Source organism: Grampus griseus, assembly GCF_964374135.1.
Source record: "Grampus griseus genome assembly, chromosome: 11".
Classification (NCBI taxonomy): domain Eukaryota; kingdom Metazoa; phylum Chordata; class Mammalia; order Artiodactyla; family Delphinidae; genus Grampus; species Grampus griseus.
In genome coordinates this window covers 299,794-318,274 of record NC_139005.1, presented here as the reverse complement: position 1 = coordinate 318,274, position 18,481 = coordinate 299,794, and the positions used below count along the sequence as shown (strand labels likewise).

Genomic DNA, 18,481 nt, shown 5'->3' with positions numbered 1-18,481 from the left:
CTCCCGAGGGCGGCCCTTCAGACCTCCTCAGTGGACGGTGTGTGTTTTCTCTCCTCGAGAGGACAGGAAAGACGTGACAGACACACTGTTTGATTTAGAGTCCTTGTCTTAAGAGGTGGCAGCAGGCAAATAAGCTAGTCTGTGGCAACAGAAAGACTCCATCCTTTTAAAGGGGCTGAAGGGACAAGGGTAAAACCTGGACGCCTCTCTCAAGTGAGTGAGTCCCCACTGACCAGGCCGGAGTTGCCATGGGCCAGAAGCGCTAACCCCAGGACGTCTGACCTGGGGGACCTCAGAGGTCACTTATTGCTGTGTGGACCTGGACAAGTAACTTACAGCTTCTCTGAACTCAGTTTCCTGATGTGTAAAATTACAGCAATAAAGTTAGCTACCTTCCGGTGGTCATGAGGATGAAACGTCACAATATGTTGTTAAGGGCCCGGCACGGGCTGGGTTAACCCCCTCTCTCCGGAGCCACAATCCCTGCCCTTTTCTCTCTCACCTGAGGCTCTTCCATTAGATTTCTGAACCTCATGAGGCTAAACCCTCAGGACCCCTAAGATTCCCTCCTTTCCCAAGTCCAGCTGTCACTGAGGAGGGCGGAGCTGAGGGAAAGGTTCACCTGCGCTGAAGTCTGGGGAGCTGGTCAGGCCCGCTGTCAGGAAGGCCGTGCCTAAGCACGTGGGCCTGCTCGTCCGGCCCCCACACCATGGTCACTCCCCCGGGCTCCGCTGCCCTCTCGCTGGGCACACCGGCTCCTCCGCCCCTCTGCTGAGCCCTCGCCCACCATGCTCCAGAGTCCACGGCAGGATGGCTAAGTAGTTCCTGACCCTCCTGAGCTTCCCGGACTCCTCCTCCTCTGTAGTTCACAAAGTTACAGTCTGCACTACGCACCGTCGCCCTTGGTCACTCCCTTACGCTGCCGGATCATTCCATCAGGACGGCCCCTCTTACACCATCTATGCCCTCAGGAGAATGTGGCAAAGGTGTGGCGCACAATCTATGGGCAAAAATACTCGTGGATCGATTCGCTGGACCTGAAGGGATCTTTCTAGGCAGACCTCGCGGACAGTTAGAAACACTGCGTGGGCTCCATCTGCCAGCCCCATCCGGGGAGAGCAAAGGCACTATCCAAAGACCAGGTGTGTGGGAATACTGATACCTAACAGTATAGACAATTGTCTCACCTCTTCCCTCGCTGGCTGGTGCTTTTCACTAACGTAACAAGAGGACCAGGTGCCACAACAGTAGAGTCAGCTTTTCTCAGGTCACCACTCAGCTCTTCCGGCCGCTCCTTGCTCACTAGTCGAAGAGCCTGGAGGACTGTCTCCTCACCGCAGGGGGCATCCCTCTCCCGTGTGACATCCCCTGACAGTCTCCTCAGTCAGTGCAAGGGACCTGAGGATTTATTTCCCCCTTCTGTTAATCTGGGTCTTTTCATTATTGTTGAATCAGTAAGATGGCCTCTCATAAGGTCCCTTCTGCTTCCTGTAGGAAGGGGCGTAGGAATCACTGATGTCTCCGGTGACCTTTTCCAATTAACCCCAAAGGGTTTTCAGGCGGCAGACACGCCTCTCCATCAGGCTTTGTTACCTGTCTGCATAATTCTCCACCTTCTGCCTTATCAAGGTCATTCCACTATAAAACCAACAAATATCACAAAAGGCCAGGGCTTGAACAGCACAGTAACCAGACTGAGGCCTGGGCAACATGCTCTCAATTCACCAGAGATGCTGATACGAGAGAGCACAGGTGACACTGGGCATAACTCAGGCACCTTCAGGAAGCCAAGGTCTGAGAACAGTGGCAGCGGATACAGTTTCAATGTGCTGTCACTGACCTTAGGCAAGAAATGTGGCTTCTATAAGCCTGTGATTCTTCTTCTCTAAAGCGAACACAAAAAAGACTTACTCTCCTCAGGTCCCTTTTATCTTAAGATCCCCACCGTGAGGTACGACAGCAGGTGTCTGTGAAGCCAGGGAAACGATTTAGGTAAACGCATGCCCTTCTCATCACCATGGTCACTGAGTCATCTATGATACAGCTTGGTGACTCTGCAGAAATATTTATAAGAAAGAGTCTGGGAGAAAACACAGACTACAGGGGGGTGGATGGGAAGGCTCAGGAGAGGCAGAAAAGAGAGCATCAGTGTAAGAACGCAGCGGGGGCCCTTGAGTCTGGGTGCGGCCTCCAGCGCGGGGACTCACCGTCCTCGAGGGCGTATGCGTAGGCCGAGAGGCGCAGGGTGGTGGCGCAGTACTCGCACTTGAAGCAGCTCCGGTGGAAGAACTTGCCCTCGGCGCTCAGGCGCTCCATCACGTAGACCCGCTTCCGGCAGAAGTAGCAGGTGTCGCTGCCTCCCAAGTTCTGTGGGAACTCCTTCTTCATGGAGCCCTGGGGGTGGGGGGTGGGGGGACACGCATCAGGCGAGGCCTCCCGGCCCCTCCCCAGGGCGCACAACCCTCCCTACGCGGTTCTGCCTGGGGACGGGAGCCGCGCACCACCACAGGCCGGTGCCTCCAGTGCCCACGCAGCACTTGGCACTGCGTCTGTTCTACACGATTTCATAACAAGCAAACCAAATCCTCTTAACGGATTCTGATCTGAAGGTGTTCCCGTGGTTCTCCATGGACACAGGCCCTGGACTCTAGAGCAATCACTTTAGAGATACTGAGTATGCTGTTCACACAACATTCTAAACAACGGTTTCAGTCCTAGAAGTTCAGTTATAAAATTCAGACAACCTCAAAAAATAATTACCACATGGCACGCAGCAGCCATATATGCCACTGAGCTACTTAGAACAAAGCAGGCTTGTTTACCAGAGCTGTCTTATCTAGACAGACAGTGCCCTTAGTGTATCTTACCAGTTCCTTCTTGTCTAGAAGGGTTTTAGGCTGTTCTTTCCTTTGAAGCTGATTGGCTATCTGCTCAGCCAATGAGCTCACTCCGCCCGTGTACATCTTTATATACTTCTATTGGTTGGAGATTGTTAAACGACCAGAAAGAAGGGAAATGAGAAGGAAAAAAATAAATAAATTAAGAAGACAGGGGAAAAAAATCTTCGAAAGGTATAAAATGAATACAAGGTGCAGCAACAAACATGCCAACACAGTGCCCACGAGCAGGGGACTAGGTGTCAGTGTCCACACACCAGTGTCAGCACAGGCGGGAGCGATGGCCACAGAGACAGTGAAATTCAGGAAGGAGAACCTGGTCTCTCATGTCCCTCTGGACGAAGTGCGGGGGATGTGGAGGCGGGACGACAAGATGGATGCAAACAGAGTGAGAAGGGCCTACCACCCAGCGGCTCAGATTACACACAGAGAACCTCAAAGAACCTAAGAGAACACCTCACTTAAGGCAGCGGGCACCAGACTGAAGGCACATCCCAGGGCCTGGGAGAGGACCTGGGGAGTTATTTCCTCATTTAGAAAGAAAGTAAGGCCGACTCTCCATCTGGGTAACGGATGCCAACAGCCCAGTGTCACCGGGGATGACAGCCGTCTTCACTATGACCTCCTTCGCTCAGGGCCCCTGTCCTGTGCACCAGAGGCCCCCGGGCTTTACCAGGAAGAACCCTTCTCTGCCCGTTCTCCCCATGGAGACTTCTGTGTTCCCCTGAGCCCTGAGACCAAGCCTTCCGGACCAGCTGGGGCACTGCTGACACGGTTGCTGTGGAAGCCAGAAAGTGTTTCTAGTCCAGGAGGGGTTATATCTTTATACGTTGAAACAAGATAAAAGAAAAAAAAATCCAACCACCTCAATCCTCTTTCTAGCAATGTTGAAAAAGCAGCAGGAGAAAACTATAAATTTCAATGGCAAACCTTCCTGTGGGAGCCCAGCTTTGAGCTCGTCCTGTGCGGACGGCCCAGACACCCAGTGTGTATGACACGCCTCTCAGCAGCTGTGTGCCCGCCGGGTCTGAGGAGCCCTCACTCTAATTCCAAATCCAAAACATGCCGGGAGCAGTTGTGCTGGGGATGCCAACAACCCCATCAGGAAACGGTCTGAACACACGAAACCGTGTGTAAAAGAATCACCAGTCTGAGCAATGGCACGTCCTGGGCGGGCCAGGGACAAACCAGAGGAATGCCCTAGGGGGAAACTGACCCGGTGTAAATACAAGCACGACAGCAGCACAAATGAGCAAACGATTCTCCAAGGTTCAGCTGGAACCGAGGAGTCAATTATATTTTCAATTTAAAATAAGGCGATTTCCAAAGGATAGTGCCATCTGCTCGTTAACTCCACAGCTTATACCCATCTGTGGTCGAGAAACACAAGTGGCTCTTAGACCTAAGCCTTCTTTGGATTAGAAACATTAGGGAAGCTTAAGCCTGGAACAGACAGGAACCCAGGCACAGCCAAGCTGAGCATCGAACAGCTGACGCCAGGGAGTAGGAAACTGCAGCAGATGAGTGGGAGCGTGGAGCAGATGCCAAGTCTGAGGCTGGGACACTGGGCAAGCCCAGGGTCCTCCCTGTTCAGCCAGGACCCTGCTCTCCCATCAGAACCAGCACTCTCAGCAAGTATAGCCCAGGGCTGCTAGTGCAAAGGCATCTGTCAACTTCAGTTCTCAGCGATGTGACAGTACTGACGAGCACACCCCTAAGAGAGGTGGAGACTCGAGTCCTATTTGTTTCTGGCATGAAAAGCAGATGGTTTTCCTCTCCCCACTCTTAAGAAACAGTCGAAATGTAGTACTCTCTGGACTTATACTGTGGCCACCACACATGCGTATCATTCTCTACAGTCTGCTACCAGCTCAAGAACAGGAAACAAACAGAAAGGACAAAAGCCCCTGCAATCTCTCTGTAAACTCGTCCACAGCTGGGTCAGTTCCATCACAGGAAACAGCAGAGCTCTTCCTTAAGAGATTACAATTCAAGAGGCACCCAGAATACTGTGTATCCACCACTCTCTTTAAGAGATTTAATTACACAATGGTTCATATTTTATAACACATTAATAGGAAGAGGTCTGGAGTTAAAAAAAGCTAATGGCTACAAAGTGCTTTCTCATTATTTGATACAGTTGGACTATAATGAAAATGGGTTGACTGGGACAGAATTTGCTGCAGTGAAGCTAGCAGCCTCCTTAACTCAGGTGGACGCCTACCGACCTCACATGCATGACGGACACACACAACTGGATTCCTAAGGAGACAGGCTGCCGTTCGTGTGGGTGAAGAAAGTGCAGGCTGAAGAGGACGAGCCTGGCCAAGCCCTGGGCCCCGCTACCTGTCGGAGGAAGTCAGAGGAGGGAGAGGCAGGGCGGCTGGCGGAGCGGAGGCTTAGAGAAAGCTCCCACTGGTCGACAAAAAATCGACGAGAAGGCTCAGGCTCTGGCTATAAAATACAAGACGGAGAAAAAAAATCAAAGGAAACGTTAAGTTAAAAGTTACACGCTGACCTGAACACAAGGAACACAGACCCTTTATCTGGATGACAAATGCAGTAAAGAAACGCTCTTAGTTCCAGAAGCATCAGTGGCTCATTCCAGGCTCCCACTGTGCCTCACACTCACAGCCACACCCGCACTGGAACACGGCCCCCCAGGAAACCTTGTCTGCACCCCTGCTCTCAAGTGCACAGTGCTGCCAGCCAGCAGGCAGCGTCCTATTCACACGTCCTGTGTGCCCTGCAGAGCCCCTCACGGCCTGGGCTGGAATTTCTCTTGAGCACAAGGAGATTCCACCGGCTCGTCACTCTGCTGGCCTTAAGAGGAGCAGACAGGAGACGACAGCTCTGGAGCAAAGCTCGCTTTCTCCATAAAAGCCAGGAAAGGGGCCCCTCCTCCTCCTCCTGGTGGGGCTCAGATACAGAGCTTGCCCCGGAGCTGGCCCCAACCCTCTGCAGACTGCATGCAGCACGTGGAGCAAAAGTGGGCCCAGCAGCCAGGCACTGTCCGGTCCCCAAGCCAGGAGGGGCTGCGAGCTTGGCGAGCAGTAACCGCTTCGCTGCCTGCAGGTTCGGGCTGAGATACCTGCGGGCCGCAGGGAAGAAGCACCCCTCGGCCTTCAGCTCGCACTAACTTCAAAGCTTCAGGCGTGTCACGGGTGATGGGGGGTGTCACCAGCCTCTGCTCCAGAGGCTCAGAGAGAAACTCCCTGGACGGCAGCGAGCAGGCAAGCGCACAGCTGGACTGGTGGGCGGTAGAGGGAGAGTCCGGGAAGGAACAACAACAGTGACCCCCCAGGAGTACCTGGATTGGAACCCTGCACCGAAGACCCTGGAGACCAGCCCACCGGGGAAATGAAGGAAAACTCCCGCCAACCCTGCTGCTTCCTGAGCTCCAAATCCCATCTGTCCTCGGTGCCCTGCAGCCCCAACTTCTACCAGCTTCCCCATTCAATCTCTCTTTCCTCCACCTACTTCCCTCCGCTCCCCACTGAGACCGTTTCATCCAAGACCATCAGCACCTCCTCAGATAGGCATTCCCCAAAACGGAGGGCATTGCCCTGTGCAGTCAAAGTGCCTAGCTTTCTTCTTGACAGGAACCAGCCTGGGAAGAAGGAAGAAAGGCTGGGCACAGGCAGTGAAGCTGTGGGTGACACGGGTGACATGGAAAGGCCCCCCTCCCCCACCCGGGCCTGCTTCCTGCCTGGCAACTGGTAGGAAGACAGTGCTACCACTACTTTCCTAATGGGTCCAGGAGGGAACCAGACTTACTGCTCAGCCACGAGGGCATTTCTCAGAGAGCAAAGGCAGAGGGGGAGGCAAAAATAAGAGGAGAGGGCCCATGCGAAATGAACAGTTAGAGATGATTCTTCATTCTGGCTGCAGAGCTACACCCACTCAGGCCTCCATTTAAGGGTAACAATAACAACCAAAAAAGTTTCATAGTCAGCAGGTTTTGAGATGAGCATCTCTGCAACTCGTCAGATCATACGATGGCCAGGTGTGCTCAGGCACCTCCCTACTAGCGTCTCGAACAGACACCACTGTTCACTATGGACCCTGTCTTGTCATCACCTGCCTGCCCCGCCCCGTCCTCTTCACACCTGAAGAGCCCCACGCTCTGAGAGCTTCGGCTTTCTCAGCATGTCTGCGTCAGGATCCCGGAAGCAGCCAAGCAAGCGCCTCCTGCTTACTGACCTCGACCCTTCCCCAGAAGCCAAAGGTGCATATCTGGGAGTGGGAAGGGGGCGCAGGGAGGGGAAGAGGCCGCTCACAGGGCACAAACTCTCAGGGTTCCTATCTGGTCTGGCGCTGAGTGGATGGATGTTCCACCGTGAATGCTATTTGCAAGGGTCATCACTGTAAGCGAGAAGAGTCCCGGCTCTCGGCTGGGTGACCAGAGTGTGGAAAAAGCAAGGAGAGGGGCCACGCCTGCGCCCCCACCCCAGCGTGCCGCATCTGTGTGGCTGCCAGCCCCCCATGCCACAGTCGTGCTTTTACCCTCTCGTGGTGGGGACTCTGCTTGCCACGGCTGTCAGCATCAAGAGCGCTGTACGTCTGTTGGCAACAAAATAGAAACTTAAGCTCCATCCAAATGCTCTATCTGGACCTACTAAGTGACAGCCCCAGAAAGTGAGAGCTCATTTCAACACATAACCTGTTGTCTACTGGTCCCCAATCCCAAGTAACCACAGTCCCGTCTACATCAAATCCTGTGACCCAAGGGCAGCTCTGCAGAGCTGTTCTCCCACCTGGCCTCCAACGAGGTCAGCTACGTGGATAAATAAGGAACTACGGTTAGTACACAGGTGGAACAAACATATTTCTTTCACACAGCGGCACGTGATCAGAGGCATTCAACGGAAGGCTAACAGGAGAGGCAGGTTAGGAGGGTGAAGCTTCCACACCAAGGCATTAGAGGCGACAACAGCCCACGGGAGACTCCAAGAGCGCACAGCACTAAGGGGCGAGGGGAGCACAGAAGCTGCACCCAAGAGGCTGGGGACCGTGACCCAGGCCCACGCCGCCTCCGCTGCCCTGAGGAAACCACTAACACAGTGACGTGGGGTTGGGCCGTCTAGGACCCTAGTCACTCTCTGGATAGCCCAGCACTCACCGTATGGCCCTGCCCTGCTGCAAGAACTGACCCGGAGCTCCCGACGTGGCCACTCTGTTGTCCAGAGCCCGTGAGCGCGCAGTGTCCGCGGGCAGGACGAGGCCGGGGCTCGGGCTCCAGAGTCACACCACTTGGGTTCAGCTCCTAGCTCTCTGCTCACTGTGTGACTTCGCACAACTACTTGGCCCCCCTAGCCTGCACCACGGTCTCCTCATCTGTAAAAGGTGAGGATAACAGGACCTGCCTCGTAGGCTTATTGTGAGAACAGACCAAGATGACACAGGAAAAGCACTGAGAACACTGCCTGAGTCAGAGGAAATGCCCCACATTGGTTCTTGGGCAGAGACAGGGCCCAGGGTGGTCACTACCCTACAAGGGTTCAGCGTCCAGACCCAGGGACATAGGCTGGGCCCCTGCATATCAGACACATTATGGGATCACCTTCTAAATAGGCTACCATAGCTGAGAAAATGTCTTTCCATAGATCCTACCTTCAAAATCAGTGTTTTACTTTATAGGGACATACAACACAAGTGAAAAAAGCCGTTCTATAAACGCACTTCATACGAGCGTGCTGGCCGCAAAGCACGTGGGGTTAACTCGCCTTGAAGCACTTCTCCAGTGGTCTGCCTGGACAGTGAGTGGGGCGGACGGAAAGGGCAGCTGTTTGTTGGCAAAAGCTGGATAAGCAAGAGGCAGGGCTCTCAAAATCAGAAGGAGCCAAACTCACAGAGTGGAGCCCTATAAAAAGCTTCCCAACATTCACCTTAACAGTATCTCCTTGGGCAGCAAGACAAAAATGGCTGATTTCAATGGGGTTACATAAAAATGCTCTCCAGGGCTTTTGGACCTCGCATCTGTGTCAAGTACAGTTTAAATTTTAGTTTGTGGCTGCACAGTTGTAGTCCTGTGATGCGGGACTAGATTAAACTACCCAGGGTTTGAACGGACGATGTGCTATCCTGAGGCCCACCAGCAAAGGTCGTTTCGCCAGTAAGTCATCACTGAAATGAGGGGATCCTGACTTGGTCTCTCCCCTGGCCACCCCCACAGGCAGGCAGGCACACAGGACAGCGGAGCATGCAGAGGGGGTCACCTGCTGGTCGCCACGTGCCCGACAGGGAGGCGGAGTAGGGGGAGGAGAGAGAGTGATCACTTTTTTGGGGCAGGTCCGAGAATGCTCCTTTTCCTGTCGCTTTTACGCCAATAGACACAAACAGAGAGAACACAGGTGAAATGGTGGCCACGTTGAGGCTGGGTCTGGAAGGACTGAAGGCATTTGCCAAAAGCATCCCAGAGGCCCTTCCCCACCCATCCATCCTCAGCACAAACTGGCGTGTTCAGGCAGGGGCCTGTCCCGCCTGTCGTGGCCTCGGGGCAGAGGTGCTCTGTCTGCAGATCCCAGAGTCATCTCTGCAGCCACTGCGGGGTCAGGACTTGCACAGCAGCACTTTCTAAATGCCAGGGACCAGGGCATATTCTTCTCTGCTGGCTTATCAGGGAGGCTGGGGGGTAAAAGGGGCTCAGTTACAAGTAGAGAGAAGGGCACACAGACTCCCGTTACGGGGTGAGCGTGGCGACTGCTGCCCACAGCGGGGGCGCCCGGGCACCTGCAGCAGCAGACCAGCACCTCCTGGGCCACCCACGCCCACGTCCTGCCACTGCTTCCCCCTGCTCAGTCCCCTCACTCACACGCGGAAGGTTCTGGGAGACGACCACAGAAATACAAGAACGAACAGGAAACAGGGTATAAAATTAACACCTTTCGCTAACTGACACCACACAATGTCTGTGGATCACTTTCCCACGGTGTCCGCTTCCTGTGAACCTGTCTCTGATTGACAGAACCCTGCAGTGCTAAAGGAACCACCAGATTCCCGAGTCAGAGGAAGCCTCAGGTTCCTCACGTCCAGAGCTACCGTGTGAGGCGGCTCCCAGCAAAGCCTGGAGGGGAAGAGGCCACAGAACCCACTCCTCTGTCTGTTCCCACACCACTGACCATCTACAGCCAAACCAAGGCTGCTTAACCGCAGAATTCGCCTGCAGGACCCATTTCTGAGATCAGAAGGGGATGAGGTGGGGAGGGAAGAGCCGGGTGACGCCACAGGAAGGTGACGAGAAGCGAGCATCCCCACACTCTTCCTCACCACTGTGCTCGCCACACCCGCCTGCCTCAGTTGGAGCCGCTTCCAGGGAAACAGCAAGTGAGTCACAGGAAGGCACGCCGTCAGCCCCCAGGGCGCACCCCTGGACTTCCTGTGCCCCTGGACTGGTGCGTCAACTGGCGTGGCCCTCCAGTGCTCTGTCTTTCAGGGGATAAATGGGCAAAGCAAGGCTCATAACGCCATCCCTGACTTAGCACTGGGGATAAGTCGTTTGTGAACACATCTCAGGAGGACGTGAGAGCTGTGTGACATGGGTCCTCTCACAGCCCAGCACATTACAATTCCGCTCTACACATAGGATCTAACGGGGTCCAGCTACCCGGCTGCTGCTCCTGACCGGCATCTCCGGTACCCCTTCCCCAGACCAGGCTTCACTTTAAGGGTCTGTTCGGCCTGGAGAGCCTGGCGGTACATACTCAACGCCACCAACCGTGATCACAAATCACCTGGGTGCATCAGGCAGCACCCGCACAGGCTGGAGGCTCCCAGCCGCTGCAGCAACAGGAGAAGCAGGGCTCTGGGCACCCCTGCAGCCCAGCACCCAGCGGAAGCCAAGCCCATCTTCCACGGGACGGAGGCAGCAGTGGCGGTCGAGCCAGCCCCTCGGGTCCCTGACCCGGGCTTCCTGGGATGCCCACCCAGAGCCACTCCAGGACGTGCCACTCAGAGTCACCTCTTCACCCACCAACTGTGCTTCCCTGTCTCAGTCCACCTCCGTGACTAGTGTAAGAACCTGGGAATGTAGTGCAGAGTTCACCTTCCCCTTTAGTAATACTCAATTCAAGACTGACCTTCAAATCATACCTTCCACCTAGACTTCAAAGGTCTACCCTAGGCAAAGGGTAAGTAAGGAAAATAGAAGTGAATTTCTAATGAGTTTTCCTCAGAAGACCTCCCCTCCCCAAGCATGGGGAGAGAGGCAGCTTGGCTTCATGGTGACTTTGGACGCTGCTCCCAAGCTTCCACCTCAGCCTCACGGGCCCTGCCTTAACGTGCATATTATCAAAAGAAAAGTCAGAAAGAAACATTCTGCCCTAAGTGTAATTCAACTCAAATCTAACTCACCACTCCCCAGCACCTCCCAGCACAGGAGGGAATCAGGGTCAGCCCCTCTGACTGCTCAGAACCCCAGTCCTCAGCGATTCCAAACCAAGAGACAGCAAACCCAGGCCGCACTCAGGGCTGTGACATGGGGGGAACAGAGCAGAGGCCTCCCATCACTCTGGCGGGTTTCCTGTTCCCCGCCAGGCGCCAGCCCCTCTTTCTTTCCGCCCCACTCTATACTATGTAGGAGAAGCAGCTTTACAGGAGATCTTGCAGAAACTTTAGTGAAAATTTCCAAAAAGAGTATTTTAAATGTGGACAAAACACTGAGAAAACGCCCATGATCATCTCTGTCCATGATCTGAAACAAGGAAAAAACCAGTTTGAGACTATTTCTTGGGTAACATTTTCCTGTTTAACACGAGAAGACCACTGCCCCGAGCCCCAAGCTCTAGAAACTCGGGATTGTCCTCCAGGGGTCACGCGGATGCATTTCAGCCAAAGGTCAACTTGGGACAAAGGTTATAACAGCAAAACCCCAAAGGCTAAGTACCTGAACACAGGTACCACATAACTTCAGCTAGTTTCAACACCAATGTAACAGCCCACCCTTTTCACGGGTTTCCCAAATCCCAAGGAGTTAAACAAGTCATGCAATACTATCAGTAGTGTCTCTTAAACCTTCCCCCAGAGTCGCCACTCAAATGAGCACAGAGATCCCTACCCCGTGACCTAGGGCTCTACAGTGCAGGCCCCACCCGGCTGGCTCGGAGGAGGAGCAGGTGGGAAGGCCCAGCACCCATTCTGGTCCCTGGGCAGTTCCTTTACCTGTTTCCACTGGGGGGCGGGAGCAGGGCGACCCTGCTCAGGCAGGCAGCAGGACGGCTGGCTGAGCCCACGCTCTTGTGTCGGCTGTGACACACAGGCCAAGTATTGGATAGGGGACAGGACACGGAGACAAAAAAAAAAAAAAAAAAAAAGCATTAAGGTAGCAGACACAAAAATGGTTCTCCCGGAGGATAGACACTCATCTAAGAACTGAAGGAGGGTGCACAGAATTAGTTCTAGGAAGTTACACTTACAAAGGAAAATCCTCCCTCCCCAACTCGGGCGAAGCCAAATGCAAAAGAAAAGACAAACAGAAACTGTAATTCTGATTATCCTTTTCCCAAGCTCAATGCTCTGAGCCTAAACCACTAATTCTGGCTTGGAAAATGAATCTTTCCACTCAAAATGAGTGGGGACACACTTCCTCTAGTGGAGAGCACCCCAGCCTTGCTGAGGAGGATGGAACCTGGGCTGCTACGGCCGCCCGGCAGCCTCACACGTTCACAATCGAGCCTGCACGCTCTCTGTGGGCCTCGGCACGAACGCCTGGAGCGTGAGGATCTAACCAAGCACTAGACGTGGGAAGAAGTCAGTGATGGGGTCGGCCTGGTCCCTGGTCCACAGGAACAAGGGCTGGCGCACGTGGCGAAGATGAAGAGGTGCTCCCCGCACACGGAGTTTTAGAAGAAATGTTCATTGTGGATCTCACAATGCCTGTACCTCCTCTTGTGAGAAGCCTTAGTGACTTTTAGACAAGCAAGAGGAGAGACGAGACCTAACAGACATGGCAGTCCAGCCCTCGGCAGGACTTGGGGAGTGAGGGCAGTCCACGGAGAACCTTTACAGTGCTCACACTCGTGACCTAGTTCAAGGACAGTTAGGAAAACCATGTGCAACACACAAGAGTGTCTACCTCTCTGCCCTTCATCAAAGATGAGAAACAACTAAACATCCAGCACCAGAGGAAGAGTTAAGAAAAGCATGGAGCACACACTTTGGAAGAGGCTTATAGAGTTTGGAACATGGAAATACACCCAAAGTTACATGAAGAAAGCAGAACAGGAAAGTGTACGTTAAGAATGACCTCAACCATGAAAACAAGAATGCACTAAAAAAAGACCAGAAAGAAACATAGCAAAATATTAACAGAATTATAGGGGCCTTAATTACACTTTCCAGTATTTTCCTCAATAAGCAGGTACCTCTTATATTACTTACGTATGCATGTACGTGAACACACACCTACGTACACAGACCTGGACACCCCGTTTTAAAGATCCTCAGGTGGGCCTGGCGGGTAAGGACAGGAACCCTCGTCCCTGCCCCACGCAGACGCCAGTCTCGAGCCCTGAGCCCTCAGGACCGGGAAGTTCCCCGTCTCACTCACTAACCCCCCTTTCCTCTGTGGCCAGCCCAGGTCCGGGCGGGCGAGGTGTGAGCCGGGCTTACCTGTCTCCTCACGCCCGTGGACTGCGCGGGCGCGTTCTCCTCAAACTTGGCCAGCAGCTGGGTCGCCATGTACTTCACCTTGTTCTGGTTGCCAAGGGCCACATCCACCCTCCGGTCGCTCAGTGTGCTCACCAGCGTAGGCCTTCCTCCTCTGTAGCCCCGGGGTGCGTCCTCCTGGTGAACAGGGGTATCAAGAGCCAGCCTCGGTTAGAGGAGCCCCTGCCCACACCCCAGGGCCTGGCACAGCGGCTGGTCCCTGCTTTAGGTCGAGCTCAGTGGCTCTCCTCAAGGTTCAAATCTCAAGATGGCCTCGGGCCCAGGGGCAGTATGAAGAGGTACTCGGGCTCTTGCTGGTGTGGTCACATTCCAGGAAAGCTGCTGCCCTTCGCCACATATGGGATTCCAAAGAGACAGGAAGGCCCAGAGCACATGTGTGCGTTCCCTGGATGCTCTCCAAAAAATTACACAAAGGCAAAAGGCCACAGAAAGCATCTGTGCACAACAATTCTCACAAAGAGTGAACTGAAAAGATCTAGCAATACCGATTTGGGAATTAAGCGTTTCAGCCAAGGAGGGCAATTCAGTACAATCTTTCTGGCAAATTCCAGATATTTCTCACCTCTTCCGACTGGCTGGTCTTTCTCCTCTTCCCAGCACCATCCAAGTCCTTTTCCTTTTTGTCCTGCACCAAGAGCAAAGGGAAACCGCATTCCTCTAGTCACTGCACTGTACCATTAGTTCTGCAGCTGGAGGAAAAACCCTTCCACTTACCTTGGGAGAGCGCTTCCGAGAAATGGTCTGCCCCAGCTTGCTCAGGAAGGAGATAGGGGATTTAGTGCTGGCTACCAGGACGGCCCTCTCCTCAGCATTCAGGTCCAAGGCGTCTGTGGGCAGAAACCAGCAGTGTCCAAGGACAGCCCTGAGGGTGCCTCCTTGCAGGAGGCTCTCGGAACCTCAGGAAGCTCTGAGGGTTTGTGCCCTCTGAACCCCACAGAGAAAATGCACACGGAGCCCTGGACGCTGGGCCTTCTCTTCTCCATCCATACAAACAAAACCAACGCTTGCCCCAATCCACTTCAGTCACAAGAACCTCCACTTTTGCTTTTCAGACGCTGCAATCTGCTTGCTGATTACAACAGAGTGCCGAAGCCTCACTTCAAGATGAAAAGTTCAGGTCGGGAGAGAAAGGGAGGGGCATCGGCGGGGAGGAGACGGGACTCGGGTCATGGGTTCAGGGTGTGCTTGTTGATGTCAGAGTTGTGCATGTCTGTTGTAAGAACTGCATCTCTAATGAGAGAAAGCCACAGATGTCTACAAGTACATGGGCCAGAAGCACTGGAGAATGGTACCTAACCTCTGTGGGTTCCAATGTTTTATTAGTAACAATAGTAATGTTGAAATAATAATTGAAACTAATAATACATTGCTAACATTTGTTTAAGTGCTTCCATTCGCCAAACACTCTTCTTAGCGTACTACAATCTAGCCATGTACATATTATCCCCACTTTACAGATGGGGAAACTGAGGCACAGGGAAGTTTAGTGACTTTAGGTGGAGGCAATGGGATGTAAACCAGGTCAGGTACCATGGTCAACACTTGTAAGCATCATGATGCTTACTCAGTCTGTTTTCTGACAGCCTGAGGGCCAAGGGAAGATTTTTGGAAACACTAAAAGGTAGGAGAAGAAAGAGAAGACAGAGAAGGAACAGTTAACAGAAGAAAGAGAACAAAGCAAGTATAGTCCGGGATCACAGAAGCCAAGAGGAAGAGAGAATTTCAAGAGAAAGGACGTCATTCCAAGGGCTGAACAACGCAGAACAGCTGGGTACCTGAGAGGTGAGAGAGGAGGGAAGAACATGCATCTGGTGATTCTTCACGACCACGGACAACAGTTTTGGCCGGGTTGCAAAGGGTCACAAAGATTAGGCAGTGAGGAAGTCCAGGCCACAGCAAAAGCACCTTTTCAAAAAGTCTGGTTCTGAGAGAAAGGGAACAAGGGTGGTGGAGTCAAGGACAAGGTTCTAGACGGGAATGCTCATGGCCTCCACAACTGCAGGTTTGCTGAGCAAGACCCGGGTCAGAACGACGGGCTGACAACAGTGCAGAGAAGCGGGTCTGCTGGAAGAAGGGGCACAGGGGAAGGAGAGGCAGGGGAGCCACACGGCAGCACCCCTGGGGGGCCCTTACCTCGGGAGGGGAGCGAGTCCCTGAACATCTCGTAGAACTGGGTCAGGTACATCACCATGGACAGCTTGTCCGGCTCCCCCACCGAGGCCATCTCTCTGCCTGTCATGATGGGAGAAATGCCCAGCTCCTTCTCAGCAATATCAAAGGCCAGCTGGTTATTCTTCTCCACATTTTGCTCATCCAAAGAATCAAAATCTCTGAGAAACAGGACGAGGAAAATGTGTCAAGATGGGCTGCTTGTCCCCAGACCAGAAAACATGGTATCACAGAGTCATCATTATTTCTCGGTCTTTCAGCTAAAATCCAGGGTGCAGGCCTCACTGAAATCGGAGAGCAAACCTCTCTCTCTCACTTCCTTTTACTAATGAAATGAAAATCATCCTCAGGGAGAAGAAAGGATTAACAATCTACCCATAAGAGAAAAGAGGGGAAAAGTTGGAAAACATAACATTTTATCAATAACATAAAGTTCTTACTAAAATGTGAGCTCAAGAAAAGGAACTGTTTCTGTTAAGTTTCTCCTGTGCCCCGTGTGTGGTCTGCATGTATTAAACTCAGGCTCAACAACAATAAAGGTCCTGTTTGGATCAGGCTGTGTGTAAAGGCCTGGAACCATCACCCCCTGTGTCCTTGGAGCTGACAAGCTGTTGATGTACTAAATCAGCTCTGGTGAATCTTACTCAGCCTTCCCCTCTAATTAAAAGGGAAATTCCAAAACTTTCCTCAGAAGATTTCTCCACTGCTAAATTTCCTAAGTATTTAGATTAACAAACATTTCCCACTGGGTTTCAGGCTTCTTGCTATTCAATCAAGTAAAGACTGACAGCATCCTTCTTTAGCTGATTTCAGATTAACTGGGCAGGCCTTATTCTGTGTTACCCTGCTGACTCCGCAACCGTTTTTCGTTTTTTAAACTCCTTTACTCTGTATGTTAAGCCTACTAAACTGTGGCGGGGGGCGGGGGGGGCCTCATCCTGAGTGACGTCACGGCAGCTTAAACGGTGCCAAATTAGCTACTCACGGCTCTGTGCACCGTCAGGAGGAAATGCCCGGGCCCCTGGCAGCCTTCGGCCCATTCCCACAGGAGTGTGTCCCCTCGGCACCAGGCTCCCTTCAGGGACTCCTGCCCTCCCCCTTCTGTCCTGCCCTCCCTCTGGACTAGGACTGACTTGCCTGGCCCTTCTCCTGAGCACTTCTGTGTCATCCACCGCAGTCGTTCTCAGGCTGCCCCCTGCCCCCCAGAGGGGTCAATAAGCCCTACTCCAACTCAGTTTTCGCCAGTCTCGGCGTGAGCTAAGGGACAGGGGCACAGAGGCCACTTCCGCTTATCAAGCACGTCAGCACCCCCACTCCTAAGCACTAGGTGAAGCCCCTTTCTTTTATTAACATAAAAGAGAGCCAGATCTTTCAGGATTCCTTAAGTAATCATTAGAACAAAACAAATACACAAAAATGGGCCCGTAAGTGGACCTAATGATGAAAGGACATACAGCCAAAATAATGCCACATGCTCTGCTCGTTTCCGAATCTTCTTGTTTGGCTTCCATGGTAACGAATGCCTACGGGGAAATCTGGGTGCACCGGTCACCACAGCTGACCTGGGTCATCCTGTCATACTAGTCTGCATTTAGGTGAGTAGAGAATGACCAAAAGAGGAAATGTCACCGCACAGGTGCGTAAGGCCACCTGAGTGTTAGGGGTGTAACAGAGTACGCTTGCAAAAAGTGCAAGAGACAAGAGACAATGCCGACAAGCCCCGGCGAATGGAGGAAGTGCTTTGCTGGTAGTGACACGCGTGCCTTCAGCCCACACTCCGGCCAGGCTTTCCTCGTGACCAGCAGCACTGGAGAGAGAGCTGGCTGAACGCAGAGCTCAGCCTGGGGCCAAGAAACAGAGTTTTCCTTCCTGTGATGTTAACAGGCCCGGGGGTGTTATAACCAGTTTTCCACGTTTTGAGTGCTGAGACTTTACAAACAGCTAATAATTCCTGGGTTGAGCTACATAATGCCTAACAGACACAGCTTTAAATATAACTATAAATTAAAATTAGTGACTGACTTCCAGAAGAAGTATCTTATATATATCTCGTTCTAGGAAAAGGTACAGAGTTTGGCCACTTGGAAGCAGGGCACTCGCAAGTCCTGTGGGAATACAGATGAAGCAGAGCCTGTTCTCACATCAGATCAGGGCGGTATCTGTGGATGACGGCACACAGGGCCAGGCCGCTCTTCCACGACATGGTGAGGTCCGTCACGTTCACCCCAGCGTAGCCATCTGTCTGCCGCTGGCACCAACCCAGCAGTTTGCTGGAACGAGCCACAGACTCTAAAACAACAACAATGTTATTATTGGAAGTGCGGTCACCTGGTAGCTTTGATAGGGAATCCACATAACCAGGTTGAAAAAATACTGAAGGCAAGGACAAAATAGTCGTCACTGGTTTTCAAAAGTAAGAAGTTACTTAACTGGTATCATAAGAGTGGAATTTAATTTAATTTTTTTTTCTTTTGGCTGTGCGGCGCGGCTTGTGGGATCTTAGTTCCCCAACCAGGGATCAAACCCGGGCCCACAGCAATGAAACTGCAGAGTCCTAACCACTGGACTGCCAGGGACTTCCCATGGAATTTATGGTAGACAAGAAACTACCAATTTATCCAGACTCTGAGGTCAACGTCCCTGCCCCGTCCATGACAGATCACAAGTGGACGCTGTGGATCCTCTCACGCTGAAGCCCAGGGTCCCGGCCACTCTCCAGGACAGGGACGTACGGGAAGGGTGCCACCTGC

General features: G+C 52.8%; 1 protein-coding gene across 17 annotated transcripts in view; it reads right to left on the bottom strand.

Annotated features, from left to right (window-relative positions):
* MICAL3 (microtubule associated monooxygenase, calponin and LIM domain containing 3) overlaps positions 1 to 18,481 on the bottom strand; it is a 185,340-nt gene that overhangs the window by 76,400 nt on the left and 90,459 nt on the right. For 10 of the 17 annotated variants that reach the window (XM_082665676.1, XM_082665683.1, XM_082665682.1 and 7 more), the window contains 11 exons: positions 17,873 to 18,020; positions 15,696 to 15,892; positions 14,277 to 14,389; positions 14,125 to 14,187; positions 13,506 to 13,679; positions 12,057 to 12,140; positions 9,116 to 9,214; positions 7,404 to 7,460; positions 5,244 to 5,351; positions 2,868 to 2,975; positions 2,208 to 2,394 (listed from right to left, as the gene is read on the bottom strand). In XM_082665676.1, the coding sequence (XP_082521802.1) occupies positions 2,208 to 2,394; positions 2,868 to 2,975; positions 5,244 to 5,351; positions 7,404 to 7,460; positions 9,116 to 9,214; positions 12,057 to 12,140; positions 13,506 to 13,679; positions 14,125 to 14,187; positions 14,277 to 14,389; positions 15,696 to 15,892; positions 17,873 to 18,020 (1,338 nt within the window). Of the gene's footprint in view, positions 1 to 2,207; positions 2,395 to 2,867; positions 2,976 to 5,125; positions 5,352 to 7,403; positions 7,461 to 9,115; positions 9,215 to 12,056; positions 12,141 to 13,505; positions 13,680 to 14,124; positions 14,188 to 14,276; positions 14,390 to 15,337; positions 15,487 to 15,695; positions 15,893 to 17,872; positions 18,021 to 18,481 lie in introns of those variants that run through there. The other 7 variants (XM_082665678.1, XM_082665686.1, XM_082665677.1 and 4 more) reach the window with 5 other exon arrangements.